The 17,818-nt window shown below is 35.1% G+C and overlaps 1 protein-coding gene across 6 annotated transcripts in view; it reads left to right on the top strand.

Moving 5' to 3' along the window:
• The window catches only part of LOC149774975 (ral GTPase-activating protein subunit beta-like), a 141,554-nt gene that overhangs the window by 87,385 nt on the left and 36,351 nt on the right, over window positions 1-17,818 (top strand). For all 6 annotated transcript variants that reach the window (XM_089944594.1, XM_089944590.1, XM_089944592.1 and 3 more), the window contains 6 exons: window positions 4,014-4,124; window positions 8,247-8,424; window positions 9,779-9,870; window positions 11,994-12,121; window positions 14,083-14,268; window positions 16,723-16,795. In XM_089944594.1, the coding sequence (XP_089800720.1) occupies window positions 4,014-4,124; window positions 8,247-8,424; window positions 9,779-9,870; window positions 11,994-12,121; window positions 14,083-14,268; window positions 16,723-16,795 (768 nt within the window). The remainder of the gene's footprint in view (window positions 1-4,013; window positions 4,125-8,246; window positions 8,425-9,778; window positions 9,871-11,993; window positions 12,122-14,082; window positions 14,269-16,722; window positions 16,796-17,818) is intronic.

A 17,818-nucleotide genomic window follows, 5' to 3' on the forward strand; every position in this document is an offset into this window, starting at 1 on the left:
TTGTTCATTTTGTTTTTGTTCTTTTTATTAGAATTACCTATTTTGAAGCCTAATTTGTCTGAAAATATTGATTCAGGGATAACTGCTGTGAATTTTGAAAAATTTCATGTAATATAGTTACTTCAAGATGAGTCTAAATAGGATAGATAATACAGGGATACAGTTTATGTGAGACAAGTATATATTACCAGAATTTTTGTGAATTTCATTTGTAATTATTATGGGACACAGAGAGAAATCAAGAGCCCTACAATTACATGGTCAGTTTTACAGATGGCAAAGGTTGCCAGAGACATCACAACAATTTTTCAGAATTCTATTCATTATATTTTCATAGAAGTTATCATGACCACAAACAAAGAACATCAGTTCAATGAAAATATATTTAGTAGAATATTGTGAAATTTGAAAAGCTTAATGACAACATTTTTGAATTTCATACAATGTAATATTTGCATTGTTTTCTTTAATGTTAGAGATGCAGGTTCAGTCGCAGTTTTTCTTGTTGCTACTTAAAGTATTTTAATATTTACAGAATATTCTTCTTCAGTTAAAATTTTTAATAGTTTGGTTCAGGAATGGTTGATTGTTTGTTCTGATTTTCATTGTTCAGCCATGATACTTAATGCACAATACAACTCTATGTAAGCCAAGTTTCTTTTTTAAAAATAAAGCTTTAAGCTGTCTTCAAATATGTGGTAATTAGAACTTTGCTGGAAGTTGTCTTTTATCAGTCACGAAAGGACAGATGGCATATTTTTTAACCTCTTCAAAAGATCCCATCTTATTAGAATGATAACTTGCATTGCAGATCATATAAAAAAAATTGACACATTTTGACAATTTTGAAAAGTTTATAAATCCTATGGATTAGCACCAGAAAAAGCATTAAAATTTACTTTTATTTTAGTCTTCACATCAGATGGCATATGTGTGGGTAAGTTTTAGCTCACCTGGCCATGAGGTTCAAAGTTACAGTAGGACCCTGTGTCCATTGTGTATCATCTGTTGCCTATCATGTGTAATCCATCAACATTTTTGCCATTTCAAATTTCTAACAAAAATGATCTTTGAAATTTGTACAAATAACGTGTAGCCATCATCAAATATAATGCTTCTTTTACTTAGAAAAGAAAAACCTGAAAATGATGTCTTCTCAGTAAATACTCTACAGAATCTGATGAAAGTTGACAGAGACCATATAGGGTTTTCAGCTTTTTTCAAATGATGCTGATCTGCCATCAAATATGGCCACCTTTACTAAAAATAGAAAACTATTTATTTATTATTCTCAAAAAGCTCTGAGTTGAATTTGAACAAATTTTACAGAAATCATCCTGGCATAATGGGATTTTCAGATTTATACAAAGGATGCCTATCCATCATCAGATATGGTCAATATGCAAAGAAAGCCAGACTGCCATCAAATATGGCTGCTATTACTCATACTAACAGTAAAAGAAAACTTGAATCCAATTCTTCTCGAAAGACCATGCAACAAAACTTGACCAAATTTGTTAAAAATCATTCTTCAATAATAAACTGCTCTGAAGTTTGTACAAATGATATCCATGACTGCAATTACCAAAAATAGAATAACCCTCAGAATTGTACCAAATTTGACAGTTAGCACTTTATATTGAAGGTATTTTAGATTTATACAAATGATACTGACCCTTCAGCTAAGTCTGTTCACAGTACTAAAATTACCAAATCATTCCAAGAACTTATCTATAAAAGATGCTCAGCAGAATTTGACCAACTTTGGCAGATTCCATTCTGGCATAAGACCTTTCATTATTAAACAAATTATTATGATGTGCCATCAGATATATGGATGAAGATACAATATGCAGAGAAACTTTGAAAGAAAGAATTTGTTTACAAAGCATATTATGGTGGCTTCAGCTGCACTAACTCACTTCATACAGCATCAGGCTTCTTCTTCTTCTTCTTGTTGTAGGGTTTAACACCATTTTTCAGCACAAGATAGGCTATACATGGCAGCCAGTATTAATGGTGGAGGAAGAACTCGGGGAAAACCCCCAGAAAGAACCACCGACCCACAAGAAGCTACTGGCAAGCTTTCTCACATACCCACATTAGCGGAATCTGAGACTCAAACCCATGCAGACAGAGGTGAGATGGCAGTGATCCATAACGGAGAGCGCTTTAGACCACTTGGCCACTCGGGGCCCCCATCAAGCTTGTAATCCAATGGTCATGAGTTTAGTACCCACAAAGACCGAACCAGATCTGCTGCCTCAGTATGTCTTTGGGAAAGGCACTTAGCTCTTTAATGTAGCCAAAAAATAGTGCTGTTCAAATATGACTAACTACTAAATGACCCAGATTTGATGGCCAGCTGCTCTTGCATTTTGCTGTAGGCATACAGGCCTTATCTTTTGCCCAGTCTTGTTGATCAGTTAGGGCTGTTGAAAAATCTCATTAATATTTAGTGCTATTTATGTTAGAGAAGAAACTTAATTTAGTCTACGACATACAACTGCATTATTTTTGGTAATAGCAGTAAAATATACTTCTACATCATGAGGAGAAGAAAATTTGATGAACTGTGATTTCTTGAGGAAAACAAAAACAAGTATTCCTTTCACAGGACCACACTGATTGCTAATCATAAGCAAGTACTAAATAAAAAAATAGTATCAATTGGGTAAAAGCTCAGTTCTGATTTATATGCTGTGATAGTGTTCTCACTTGCAGTGTAGTTCTACATGCCATAGATAATCAGGCCGGTTTATGAATATTGTTTTTCTGTGAAATTGTTAAAATGTGCATTTTATTTCGGATCAGCTTGCACTCCGTTAAAGTAGTTGTAATGACAAGTATTTATAAATTCAAATGATGTTTGGTATTTTTATTTGTGGCATTTAAGACACATGCGCATTCTCATCGTGAAAAATGTCCTTTTTTATCCCATCAAGATTTTGCTTTTAATTTCAGAAGAATTATCAACATTGATAGAGATGTCATTTACATGACAATGGCAACATTTAATGTATTTAAAATAAAAAGTTTGTAAATGTTTACAACATACCTTGGTCCTCTGTAAGACATACATTGTTGCGTTGTTTTCAAAATGTTTTAAAATAGTTACATTTATATCCCTGCTGCATCATTTGCAGGTAGTATAACTCTTGTCCATCCATCTCTTTATATCAAGTCCATTCCTATCACATCACATCACCATAAATTTTGTTCAAGGACTTCCTGCATTGTGTGAAATCTTACACTAAGATGAAGAATCAAGCTAAGTTTGATTTTCACCATTTTCCAATAATTGTTTGCATAGTTATACTCCCCCAGTTTAAATTCAAGCACTGCCCATCAATTTCATTATATTGACAGAGGCACTTGTATAGATACACTTCCAGTTCATCTTAGGTTTTGATTCAACTCAAATTATATTTGAATGTTTCATCCTATAAACAAAGAATGTCTCAGCACCAGGTGTAAACATGTATTTAGTATGTATGATATATCTGTCATTTTCTTCCTGTTTTTTTTAATTGTCTAATGTCCTTGATCAGGTTACAGAAGTCACAGGAATTGAGAAAGTCATTGAAATTACAAATCTGTTGACTCCCTGGTATTATTTACATTTTTCATTATTGGAATGAATACAGGATCTGACTGGAAAGCTGAGGGGGCCGCTGTGGAAATTGCTAACAATTTCAGGTCTTCAGGACCCTTCCAGACCCTGGGAAATATCCCAGTATCCAGGTGGACTAGTCCAATTCTTTATGAGAACCAAAAGCCCCAACCTACCCAGAGTAGATTAAATCAGTATAGATATACATCACTGACGGTTCCCTTCACAGCCAAACCAGCTGGAGATATCACCTCCACTAAGAAATTTCCAGTCTTAAGAAACTGGATTTTCAGTATTGTTAATCAGCCACCTTGATTTTCCAGTAGTTTCTGCTTTATATACAAAGTTTGACTATTTCATTTGAAGCAAGTGAGCTAATTGTACCCTCATCTTTTTGCAGAATAAAGTGAGTGACCCACCAGTATACAAGGAAGATAAACGCCTGATGCCAGCTTCTATGAGGGTAAAGGATGCTGCAGAGGCTTTGCTGACCTGTATTATTGATCAAGTAGTATGTAAATCTTGTATTATTTTAAACTTAACAATTTTACAGAAGTCTAGAAGAGCTTGTACAATTGTCCAGCATGCATCATTTGTTTGCTGATGTTTGTTATCACTTCTTCTTGTAAACTACTTGGAGAAAGTCCATCAAACTATGGCATGCAGTTTCATTGTAAGGTCATATTGGTCCTAAATAAAAGTGATTCCATATTTGCCATATTCTCAGTCAGTGTTGGGTCTTTTTGAGCCTCAAAAAGTGTTTTGAAGTCCTAAGGGGGGCCAGTGCACATGACCCCCAAAAAACAATGTCTTGCATGTTTTTGAAATTGTTGCAAATTCAGATATGAGTAAAAAAAAATTTAACTTGTCAATTTTTTTTCCAAAGCATTTAATATACTTACAAAGAAAGAAATAGTTGGTAGGCTTAGCATTGTCAGATGTCAAAACATACACATACACATATGCAAACACTCACATCATCACAACTACACTGACATTAAATAAAAACATACATCAAGTAAAATCCATTGGATGGCAAAATATATGCTTAATATGATGCAGTCTTTGCTGCTCTCAGTAGATCATTAGGAGGTTTGAAGGTAATGCAAGTGTCATTTGTGTTCATCTTTGCACTCACTAAAGACCAGATGGTATTGTTTTCCAAATGTCCTTGCTGGATTCTTTGTGTGTATTCCTGGTCAGAACTGAGATTGTTTATGGCAGGTATTGTCAGAACTGTAACTGATGCAATTTATCATCAAGATGTGCTTGGCGCTATTAGAAAAATGAATACATATCACTTTTGGGACTGGCGTTTTCATTGGTAGGAAAGGGGAGAACGTAGTATTTTCAAGTTTAATGGGGTCTTTACAGGTAATGCAGGAGTAATAAATGCCTCTATCCAGTTTGGATGTTAATGCTTTATCAACACAAGTAATGTGCTTATTATTGTCTTTCAGTTAATCTCTTTCATGGCTAAAATAATCCTGAAAAACATGGGTTAGTTAATAGTATTTTAACAAGATTTAGATTACATATTATAATAAAGAAAACTAATCTTAAATTTCAACTCGGCATGTCAAATTTACTACCAAAGTCATCTGATGTTTTATCAATAAAATAGGACGAAAATTTGTGACAACACAAAATGACCGTATCTGTACTATAAATATATACGTAAGTCATATCAGACTCCTGTAATGATATATACGGGAGATGTAACTTTTTGACGGAGGTCATATGCTTATAAATGGCTGACGTTTTGCAGTATGTGCAGAGACTTAAGTTCTTTCCTGTGCTGCTGTGCTTGACAAAGTAAAACTCCATCAACCTGAAGTTTTGAACAAAAAATTGCAGGGCTTTGCTGATAGCGTATTGCTTATTTAATCACACTCTTCAAAAATGAATCACAATTAAACACTAATCCAGCAGCTGAAATAATCATGTCTTGCATTTTTATCTGGAGTAAAAGTTCTGACTTCAAAGAAACATTGCCACCGATCACAAACTTTATTAAAATTGGCTGTAACATTCTCATTCAGTGCAGTGATGTGTAATAACAATTCTTCTTCAGCATATCTCATTGATTGATGTACTTAAATTCACATGAATTGGGTTGTTCTACTTTGTGTATTTCCTATGTAAATTAGTTAAATGGACTCACCCACAACAAAATTTGACATGAAACATCACCATAGCTATTGTTATCCAGTTAAGTAACCAATGAAAGATGGTTGATTATACCTGAACGCCTTACCTTTTAATTGTTCAGCTGTATGCCCCAAGGATAGGTTTAGCTGAGCTGTGAGCAGGACTGTTTACTGTTCATACGTACTACACATCACAGGCATATATCATGATGGTCAGGAAATATTGGGATTTTTATATTGTTGAAAAGACTTCTCCAGTGGCATTATGGTTAGAGCATCTGCCTCGGATGCGGGAGGTCGTGGGTTTGATCCCTGGCCTAGACATACCAAAGACTTATAAAAATGGTACTAACAGCTGCCTCGCTTGGTGCTCAGCATTAAGAGGCTAGTGTTAGGACTGGTCGGCCTGGTGTCAGGATAATGTGACTGTGTGGGACATGTGCTACATGTCTGCTACATGATGCCCCATTGCTAATCATCACTATAAACTGCCACACTGCAGACATCGTAGTGATATCGCTGAAAAATGGTTAAAGCTATGTTAAAAATCCAAATCACACACACATGCACCTATTGTTGAAAAAACTTTGGAGCTAAGATTCCTGAAAATCATGACTTTCAAAACACAAATGGTTTAGGAATCCAAAGTCATGTTTTTCTTGTGACTTGGCATGTTATGGCACTTTGAATATGGATACCATCATTGCTGTCTTGAAAATCTTATATCTTGGAGGAACGTTATGAAAGCATGGAACACAGTTTCAACCTGAGGTCAGGATGGTCATACATGAAAATGGTGTCCTTCAAATTTCCAATATGGCCACCAAGACAGCCAGCTTGAAATTCCTGTTATTGTCACTCTGGCTTTTGGATGGCCATGCAGTTTTCAGAAAGACCGCTGGCATAACTTGGCATGGCATTAGTCATGTTGTAAATCTTATCACTGCTTACCAGGGTGTAATTTATAGATTTCTTTTTCAGATACATTACCTGATCTTAATAAATTGGGATTACTATTGCATATGTGGCAGTGAGACAGTGAGTGATCTCCCCATGATATGGAGATTGGCACAAAATTCTGTGTATACTTGAATTACTACTTATGCTTATAACTAGTAGAATGCTCTCTCTTGTGAGAGACTTCACAATCAATCTCCACAATTATTTTACATTCATTATTAGACCAAGTTGTTGAAGTTTCTCTTCTCAGGCAAGTATACTCTATCTATATTTCCAACCCATTCTTGATCCTATAAAAAATAATGTTTTTCTATCTACAACTTTGTTGTATTAGATAGATAGTCACCCTTTTATATCAGTTGTTACCTGCACTGGATGCTGTACATGCATTCAATATATACTCAAAGTGAGAGTTTTGTAATATCAATTAATAGGTTATTTAGATGTCCAGTTAATATTTGGTCTGTAGGAAACTATTTCTTTTGCAGCATCTTCTTGTTTAAGTTTTGATAATGCTGCATGTCTCTCTATAAATTCCACTTTAGTCAGATTCATGCAGGTAAGTTTTCTCAAGAATTTTTTTAATCGTGATATCTACTTCAGAGTTAGTAAAAGCAACACTTAAGTGATTTTACCTTTTGAGTCAGTCTCTTGAACCTTGCTTACTGGTAAAAGTTTTCTCTATATAATGGGAATGTCTAAACCTTACTCAGTATGGATGGGCTGGAAGTTCTTCAGTGACACACATAATGGTTTATCTGGCATGTCATTATGATAGGCTCAATGTTGGCCTCAGTGGCAATCTTTTAACATAAAGAGAACAGCTTATCTTGTCCCATCATGATTTCCTCTAGAGATGCCTGGGAGTCTGTCTCCAGACTGGCACAATGACTGAATTAAGCAGCATGCAAATGCTGGCTAGTGCCTTGATAGCACTGACAAATTTACATACAGCTGGCAAAATGATGCAGTGCTCTCCACTTCCACAGTTTATAAAAGGAAAACACAAAGCCAGACTGAGATTGCAGCCACTGTCTTCTCTACTACTCTTAAATATACAAAATAAAAGACTCTTGTTCATTAAGTTCTAACTACCTATACTAAATATAGTATCTGCAGTGTTTTCTTAATGTTTTTTTTAAAAGTGGGAAACTACCTACTTTCTCCTGTACCAGAGTTCTCATACATCTCATGAGCAGTGAAACAAACTGATGCTGAATCACTCAGGATCCTCTGTGTGTGTGCTTGTGCATGCTTGCATGTGTGAGAGAGAGAGAGAGAGAATGGCCACACAGCCATATCTATATTTTCCCTATTTATGTTTATGACCATTTTTCTTTCCAGCTGACTTGTACTCTTTAATTCATTATATTCCTGTCATATGTTTTACATTTTGCCAGTTAAGCATGTTCACTTCCTACTAACTGCAGCACTGTTTATACTACATATGCTTTATATATATAAATGTATACCACTACACAGGCATTCATGTCTATATTTTCTCTATATCTGTTTATAACCAGGGTGCTTTCCCACCTCCATGTGGCCCAGAGTCACTGCTGTCCCTTTTGGATGAGAAGTCTCTGCTGAAGTATGCTAAAGGAACTGGGCTACCAGAACATGGATCTCCTTTCCGATACTTTGTCCTGGACAACTCCATTATCATTGGACTACTGGAACAGCCTCTTGGGAATCATGAAGGTAAAACACCTGAGACATCTTCCGACGTCAGATGACTTTATTAATGGTTTGTATTCATAAAGCTGATCAGAGAAAGCAGCTTGACATGTTTCAAACAATTATCAGTTTTCAGTATTCTGTTAAAAAGAAATGTACAAAAAATGTACAAAAATGAACTGAACATGAAAGGTTTCAAAAACATAGTTTGCTGGCATAATAATGAAAACTGGATATAAATCAGAACAGTTTTGTACCCCATTACCACAATTTAAAACCAATATATGACAGTATGGGTTGAAAAAAAATGTAGCTAGTGTTACTATCTTTATTTTCTTTTAAAGCTGTATTGTTTTATAAATTTTGATCATTCCTACTATATCATCAGTTGGTAGACAATGCTGTTCTCACTAGTCCATGGATTGGTACATAATGCTTTTCTCACTATTCCATTGATTGGTACATGATGCTGTTCTCACTATTCCATGGATTGGTACATAACGCTGTTCTCACTATTCCATGGATTAGTATATAATGCTGTTCTCACTATTCCATTGATTGGTACATGATGCTATTTTCACTTTATCATGGTTTGGTACATGATACCATTCTCACTATTCCATGGATTGGTACACAACACTGTTCTCACTATTCCATGGATTGGTACATAACACTGTTCTCACTATTCTATGGATTAGTATATAATGCTGTTCTCACTATTCCATTGATTGGTACATGATGCTGTTTTCACTTTATCATGGTTTGGTACATGATACCATTCTCACTATTCCATGGATTGGTACACAACACTGTTCTCACTATTCCATGGATTGGTACACAATGCTTTTCTCACTATTCCATTGATTGGTACATGATGCTGTTCTCACTATTCCATTGATTGGTACATGATGCTGTTCTCACTATTCCATGGATTGGTACACAATGCTGTTCTCACTATTCCATGGACTGGTGTATAATGCTGTTCTCACTATTCCATTGATTGGTACACAGTGCTGTTCTCACTTTATCATGGTTTGGTACATGATACCATTCTCACTATTCCAAGGATTGGTACACAACACTGTTCTCACTATTCCATGGAATGGTACACGATGCTGTTCTCACTATTCCATGGGTTGGTATATAATACTGTTCTTCACTTTTTCATGGTTTGGTACAAAATGCTGTTCTCGGTAAACTATGGTTTGCTATATAACACTGTTCATACCATAATGCAGGCAGAGATTATGTTCCCTAACTACTACATTACATGAGGGAGTGATTTATTTGCTTTATTTTAACATATCTGGCAATCATGTTCTTATTATTTACTGTTCATGTTGCAGGTTTTTATCTCTTTAAAAAAATTGTTTTTCAGATCCATTGCCAACTGTGACAGCTCTGATCAGAGGTCCTTTTGGACGCCATGCCTGGACGATGCAACTTCGTCATTCTCCCAGAAACAGTAAGGTAATGTGGTCCAATTATGACCCAAAGTAAATGCATGTTATTATCCGACATTTACTGATTAATTGGTAATTAGTTTGTAAAACCAGCCAATTTATTAACAAAATCTGATTTTTAGATGGAGCAGAATATGCTTCTTATATCCACATTTTAAGAGGCATGTATATTATGGCATAAAATAGTCAATCCTTTTATGTGTCTGCTTAAAAAGTTTGAAGGAAAGAGATTTTTTAGTGAAATGGTGCTTTTAATTAGACTTTTGTTCCTAGCACAGAAGATGCCAGTGCTTAAAAATGATGATCACAATTAAGTCAGTCATCAGGTGTTTACTGTTGTCATATCCACTCTACAACCTTTATATAAGCCCTGAAAAAGTATTTTCTTGGCTGGTAAGGGGATATACTAAAGTAAGTTTATCCATCTGTCAGTCTGTCACACTTAAACCCTTCAAAACATGTTCATGAAACTTGGTATAATCATCATTTTATGCATCATACCTGTTTTTATTACTAATCTGACTTTCTACCAATCATTCCATCACACTCTTGTCTAGTTAATATCTCCATAATTATTAGAGACGTCTTCCTGAAACTTGGTGTGTATTTGTATCATGTCTAGAAATTTTATCCCATTAAGAGTTAGCTTTGGCTTTCTAAGATTGGTATTTTCAGAGTTATCTCTCCATTTTTGAAACTATATTTATACTTCATATGTTGTACTTATTGATCTATCTATTTAATTTAAGAGGTATATCGATAAAACTCAAATCCTAATATGCAATTTTTTCAACATGCACACAAGTAAAATTTTGTCTTTTGGGTGGTGGGTGTGTGGCACATTTATTCTACATGCTTTTAACAGTAGGGTATATTTTAATAAACTTTGCCTAGCCATATACCCTTATTGGTAAATGGTTCTTCATCTGCCACATTCACCATCCTACGTCAGATGTTGAGGTCACAGCAAATGAAGCTTGTGAACTATATTACTGTCCTCTTTGTAATTTTGTAACTTTGAGAGACATTGCTTTCAAGCTTTCTCCATGGATAAATTGTCACTAAATGGTATATCACATGTCACAGTTGCAAGCACATCTCGCAGCAAATTAATTTGGACTTTTTGCTCATTCTACATGTGGTTTATATTTATTGTACTATAGAAGATATTTTGGATTTTGAATGAAATTGAAACATAACTTATATCATTAAGACAGACTTGATTAAATGTAATGAATCTGAACCCAGGCTTGTATCAATGAGACATACTAGACACACTGAACCCAGGCTTGTATCAGTGAGACATACTAGACGCACTGAACCCAGGCTTGTATCAGTGAGACAAACTAGACAAACTGAACCCAGGCTTGTATCAGTGAGACAAACTAGACAAACTGAACCCAGGTTTGTATAGATGAGACATACTAGATGAACTGAACCCAGGATTATATCATTGAGACATACTAGACAAACTGAACACAGGCTTATTTCATTGAGACATACTAGACAAACTGAACACAGGTTTGTATCATTGAGACATACTAGGCAAACTGAACCCAGGCTTGTATCATTAAGACATACTAGACAAACTGAACCCAGGCTTGTATCAGTGAGACATACTTGACAAACTGAACCCAGGCTTGTATCAGTGAGACATAATAGACAAACTATACCCAGGCTTGTATCAGTGAGATATACTTGACAAACTAAACCCAGGCTTGTATCAGTGAGATATACTAGACAAACTGAACCCAGACTTATATGATTGAGACATACTAGTCAAACAGAGTGTATGTTTATATAATTGAGACATAACTGACCAAATGTGAAATAACTGAAACCAGTCTTATATCATTGAGACATACTGGACTAAATGTAATGTACCAATATCTACATACTTTGCTCAAATGTCAAGGTCATAGTAAAGTATTATGGGATTTACTTTTTCTACAGTAACATGGTGATTATGTCTGGTTTCTATTATTGATGCAGTCTTCAAATGAAGGAAGAATATTAACTGGCTGTCAGAGAAGTAAACAATAATTTAATTTGAAACTTTTATACATGTTTATATGATTACTGTGATTATTCTTTTAATAACAGTTAACAGTTTTTAAATTCAATTTGCAGATTTCCTCTTCCAAGAGTATCTTGTCCGATCCAGGTCGCCCTATTCCAATGGAAAATGTTGGAATTCACCACAATGTCAAACACCGATACTTTCCTGAGAGTGTGGATAAAATTCCACCTACAATGGCGTATGTGTTACCACTATTTTCTTGATGTAAATACCGTCTTGATGTAAATACCATCTTGATGTTTAATCATTGACTCCCTAGCTGTTATTTCTCCTAAATAAGTTTACTGATATTCCTCTTACACTTTCAAGAGTAAAACCTGATCATCTTTCAAGATGTTGAAGATATTACATGCATACCTGTTCATGTTACCCTCATTTCAGTTATACAGGAGTGTCAGAAAATACTGAATAATTAACTCCATTAGTGAAAATATAATACAAAATTTAACTTCTTTTGACCATCAAGCCAAGGATTGGAACAATTTCTGCTTATTAATATATATTGATGTGAACTTTGTGTGAAATATGATATCGGGGAAAAGCAGTACCAGACTGGATACAAGAAGGGTGTATTGCATGTGCTCAAGTAACTCATGAATAAAATTAACATATTTGAATATAAGGTCAAACTGAAATGAGCTGCACCATCGAATTTCCCATTTTGAATCCTGCTCTCATTTTAACTTTTGTATTAATTTATTATCTGTTATGGGAAATAACGATGCATTCTTAAATACTTCTCTTTTCAAAATATTATATCATTAACTAAATGACAAATTTTGTATTGGCATAAATTTAGTCCCTTTCATCATTAATTAAACCTCTAAATTAATTATATCTTCCTTGCAATAGGTGTAACTTTAACCTTGAAAACACATTACACTAGCAGCAAAGACTTTTCCACTGCAACTCAGTTCACTACCACACACCATTTAACGTTTTACATTGATCAATTACTTTACAGTTAATGTGATTTTAGCCATTACCAACAGAGATGTGGATGGACATTTACCAAAGAAAAGTTGTAGGTGTATTTTTCAGTATTTTTTTCCTGACAAGAAAAATCTTGCCCTGGTGGGCACACAGGGTCAAGATTTTGGGGGCATAGATCAAACATGTGGGAAACCCATAATACTCTGCTCAAGGTACAGCACTGAATATTTGAGTGATTGTACTGAGCACAACATCAACTGGTAAGGAGTGGATAGAAGAAAAAGATGTGGATTACTCATTTAGGTACTGGTAAGGAGTGGATAGAAAAAAAAGATGTGGATTACTCATTTAGGTGCTGGTAAGGAGTGGATAGAAGAAAAAAGATGTGGGTTACTGATTTAGATGCTGAAATTAATGGGTGTTTTTGTTAAGTATTGTATGGGATCATTTTAGTAGCATTTGTTTTTTATCTATCTATCTGTCTATCTATCTAACTATCTGTCTGTCGGTCAGTCGGTCGGTCGGTTAGGGGGGCAGAGTAGTCTAAGGTGCTTTGGCTCTACAAGTTCAGTCACACATCTCACCTATGCCTGTATGAGTTCAAGTCTTGGCTGCACCAACATATGTTTGTGAGAAAGCTTGTCAATAACTTCCCATATTTAAGTTCTTCTGCCACTAGATATACTTGCTGCCTTGTATAGCCTGTTGTGTGCTGAAAAATCTCATTAAACCACATAAAGCACAATGGATTGATCTGTCTTACTGTCTGTTTCTCTGTTTGTCAATCTTATACTAGATTACGGTGTTTTCAAGAAGATTATGACATTGTCAGGAATATTTATTACATTCATTTGCTTTTGCATGGTGTTATGATGTGTAGGAGTTTGTATTCATAGCAGATTTCAATAGCAGCATTTGAGCAAAAAAAACATATATTATAGCCATGATGTAATAAAAACTTTACTCTTTTATATTCCTCAAGTCTTAGAACAAATTATATGACAACACACATAAATATGTATTGGACACATAAATATGTATTGGAAGATACTTTGGATAATCTTGTTCTGTCATAGGAAAGTCATAAGCTCTTGATTTGGCCTGGAAACTGGAAGAAAAAAAAAAACAAACCATGCAATAAAGTGTCAGTAAGTTACATGTTTTGTTTATGTTTCACTTTAAACCATATTTCCTTCCTTTGTGCAGTGATAAGAGTATTCCTACTCTAGAATCACTCATAACCACAGACAACAAGATGCGATCTGACCTTGACAAGATGAAGAGAATGATTGAGCAGCAGATGCAGTTTGAGAACCAAGTCAGCAACAGGAGCCGCCAGGAGACTGCCAAAAAGCCATTCCCCAACCCAGAAACTGAGTGTAAACCTCCAAGGTACAGCTTGCACTTTTGCTTGTGCTGATTCCCATATCTCAGCATAATAAAAACAATTAATTACAGTAAATCAAAATGTTTACACATTTAAAAAAAGATAAATAAAATTTCAAAAACATTTGATTAATATCAGTTTATTGCCAGTTAAGGTATGCTTACAATTGTACCTCATATGTATTTTGAACTTTTAACCATATACTGACATGAAAATACACATGTGCTGTTGTGGTCAGCTCTATAAAGATGCTTTATGTGTAATAAGTCCCATTTGTGGACTAAGTGGTTAGAGTGTCCATCTCAGATGTGGAAAGGTCACAGGTTTGCAGCCCATTTGAACACAATTCAATGCACATTTACATGTATCTAAATATCATGTGTTAATAATGATAATTGGTCTTTCAGTCCTATTGGTCTTCACCTTTGTCAGCTGGTATGATTCTACAGTGTCCAGACTTAGTGAGAAAATTTTTATTTTGTTTTATCATCAGTCAAATTGTAAATCAGAAATAGTATACAATAGAAGCTACTGCATTTTTCAGTTGAATTTGGAATTCATTCTTTCCTGAAACAAGCACAGATCTAATTTAGACATGCATTTACACTCAAGAAAATTTATTACATCAGCTTTAGCTTGAGATTGTTGTAATTTAGATTCAGAGAGGGAAAAACTTCACCAGCAGTTTTTGCTTATTGTCTTAATCACTTTGCAGTTTATTGGTTTGCCAGCACCTTCCTTGTGCCATGTACTCACTCCATTCCATGTTAACAAATTGTACATATTTTGTTTCACTGAAAACATCCATTAATGTCAGTTGCGTTAACTGCTGTAATCGTGCCCATTTGTATGAAATAGCTGTACCCATTTATTTGCAGTTATTTATAATTTCAGCAAAAGCCAAATTTACAGTGATATAAATATCATACAAGTCTATCTTTGGAGTCAAGGTCATAGCTTTTGAATATTTACACTAAGAACTTTTGAAAGGTTTTATTTGCTTATATATCTAATTTATAACCCCTCAGTGGATTTTGTTTGTTCATGGGTTGAATTGTCATGACACTAAGCCATATCATTATGTAATAGTCACTTGCCCTATTAATCTTGGGGTCAAGGTCACACTTTTTCCAGCAGTGTTTTACAACTGAACTCGACATACAGACTCAAAGCCCTTTTGGTGACAAGTTGTTCTTTTTGTGTTTCTTTACCTCATGTTCTTCATCCACATGAATTCCATTGACATAATGATATAACTTGGATTTGTGTGCACAGGAGCTCTTTTGTCTCCCAGTTTTAAAAGTAAATTTCAGATTTGAATGTCATTTTGATAAAATTAATTTTTTTGAACTCTCTCCACTAAAGTCACTTTGCTACAGAAGACGGAAGACACTTATAACATTTTCTTCATTGTACTAAACTAAGAATATCTCACTATCCCTCCCTCCCTCTCTGTTGGAGCCACAGTGGCTCAGCAGTTAGCATGCCAGACTCACAACTAAAAGAGTGGGGGTTCAAATCCTACCATTGGACCAGGCTGGGTCAGCCATTGTGGTGTGTCCTAGGGCAAGGCACTTTACTTAAAGTGCCTCAGCACTGAATAATCTACTTGTGTTGCAAAACTTTCTTGCAAATGTTGCTTTACAGAAACAGATTACATTCACTTAATATACTGGTCACATGAAAAAACATACATTTAGCCTAAATAAAATTTTCAGAATTTAACTCAATAAAAATAAAATTTGTAACATATCTTTGTCAGTAATTGGACCAATTTTTCTCTCTATATTTGTACATTTAGGCAACTATCTATTTACAGTGCCGGTAAAGTTCATTAGGAACAGAGAAGAATAGATAATCTGATGGAATAGAAGAGATTACAGACTGAATATGCTGAATTAGAAAATGCTTAAATTTGTGTCAGCTACTCATTTCACCAACAATCACTGAGACTGAGCTTGTTTCTGGTTCACTCTGGCTGAATGGAAAAATTTGAAATACCTTGTATGGGTGGAGTTAACTTGCACATGCTGTCATGCTGTGCATTTTGCACGGTTTAGATCAGTTGGATAATTTTGGTTTGCATTGCAGAAATTTCATATTCAGATTGAAAATCCCTGTAATCCCTGTAATTTATATGTACTTCATATATTGAGATTATCTTTTGTCTTAACCACATGCAGGAGGCACTTGTGGTTCAGTAGTTAGCATGCAGGACATGACACTGAAACAGTGAGGGTTTGAATTCTACCATCGGATTAGCTCAGGCTGACTGACATGGTTTGTCTTTGGTCTCAGCACTTTGCTCCACTTGTCGCAGCACTAAATGACATACTTGTGTTTCAGTGCTATAAAGCACCCAAATCAAACCTCATGCCAATATGTACAGTGTAATGATGGAAATGAACAATAAGAGATATTGCCAGACTTATTGACTTGGCTATGATCTTTGATTTCAGGTTATGTCAGGAATTCCAGACAGCAAGGCTATTTCTGTCACACTATGGCTTCCTTTCACTAGAGGCTTTAAAGGTATGAGTGACTTTTCTTGAATTATGGCAAAGACAGTTGCATAAAAATTTTATGAAAAATGTTAAGGCCTTGGTGTTTTTATATAGAGGGTTTGCCTGAATGAGAAATTGAGAAAATCTGCTGAACACAAAGTGACAGACCTTTAATAATATGTTATGAATTCCAAAATTTATCTTTAATTATGACCCTCATCTCTATCCAGGTGTCAAAGAGTAATCACCCTTTTTGACTGTCCCTTTGTCCATCCATCTTTCCATCTCTCCATTCACACTTCTTGTTACCAGCATAGGTCTGCAATCAATACATATATTTGGATGCATTTTGATTGGTGAATTGCTTAGTATATGTGTGTCTTTTAAATATTTTGTCTTTTCTGGTATAATTTTGACAGAGTTATTGCCCTTTTTCAATCATTGGTACATCTCTATTACTACAGATTCTTGTAACAAGCACAGCTCAGAAATTGTTCAGCACATTTTGATGCAATCTGGTGTGTAATTTGTTTCAAGAAATAAATATTCTTTTTATGGCTTTCATCTTGTCAAACTCATTTTATGTTAGTTATGGCATGGATAGTTATTTGCATATTATGATATTGGATGCTGCTTGTAGTGGGCATAGCTCAAAAACCATTGAACATATTCTGATGCAATTTGGTATTTGTTCAAGGGTTTAACGCCATTTTTCAGCACACGATAGGCTATACATTTCGGCCAGTATTAATGGTGGAGGAAGAACCTGGGAAAACGTTGGAATGAACTACCGACCCATGAGAAGCTACTGGCAAGCTTTCTCACATACCCACATTAGTCGAATCCAAGACTCGAACCCATGCAGATAGAGGTGAGATGGCAGTGATCCATAATGGAGAGCGCTTTAGACCACTCGGCCACTCGGGGCCCCCGCAATTTGGTATGAACATTGTCTTATAGAGTTACATTTGTCTTTAATGGGTTTATTATTGTTTTTGAAGAGTTATGTCCACCTGATTGCTTACCCTCCTGATTTTGGAGTCTGTAGGGT

This window comes from Sinohyriopsis cumingii, unplaced genomic scaffold, assembly GCF_028554795.1.
Source record: "Sinohyriopsis cumingii isolate HCF-2022 unplaced genomic scaffold, ASM2855479v2 utg000059l, whole genome shotgun sequence".
Classification (NCBI taxonomy): Eukaryota; Metazoa; Mollusca; class Bivalvia; order Unionida; family Unionidae; genus Sinohyriopsis; species Sinohyriopsis cumingii.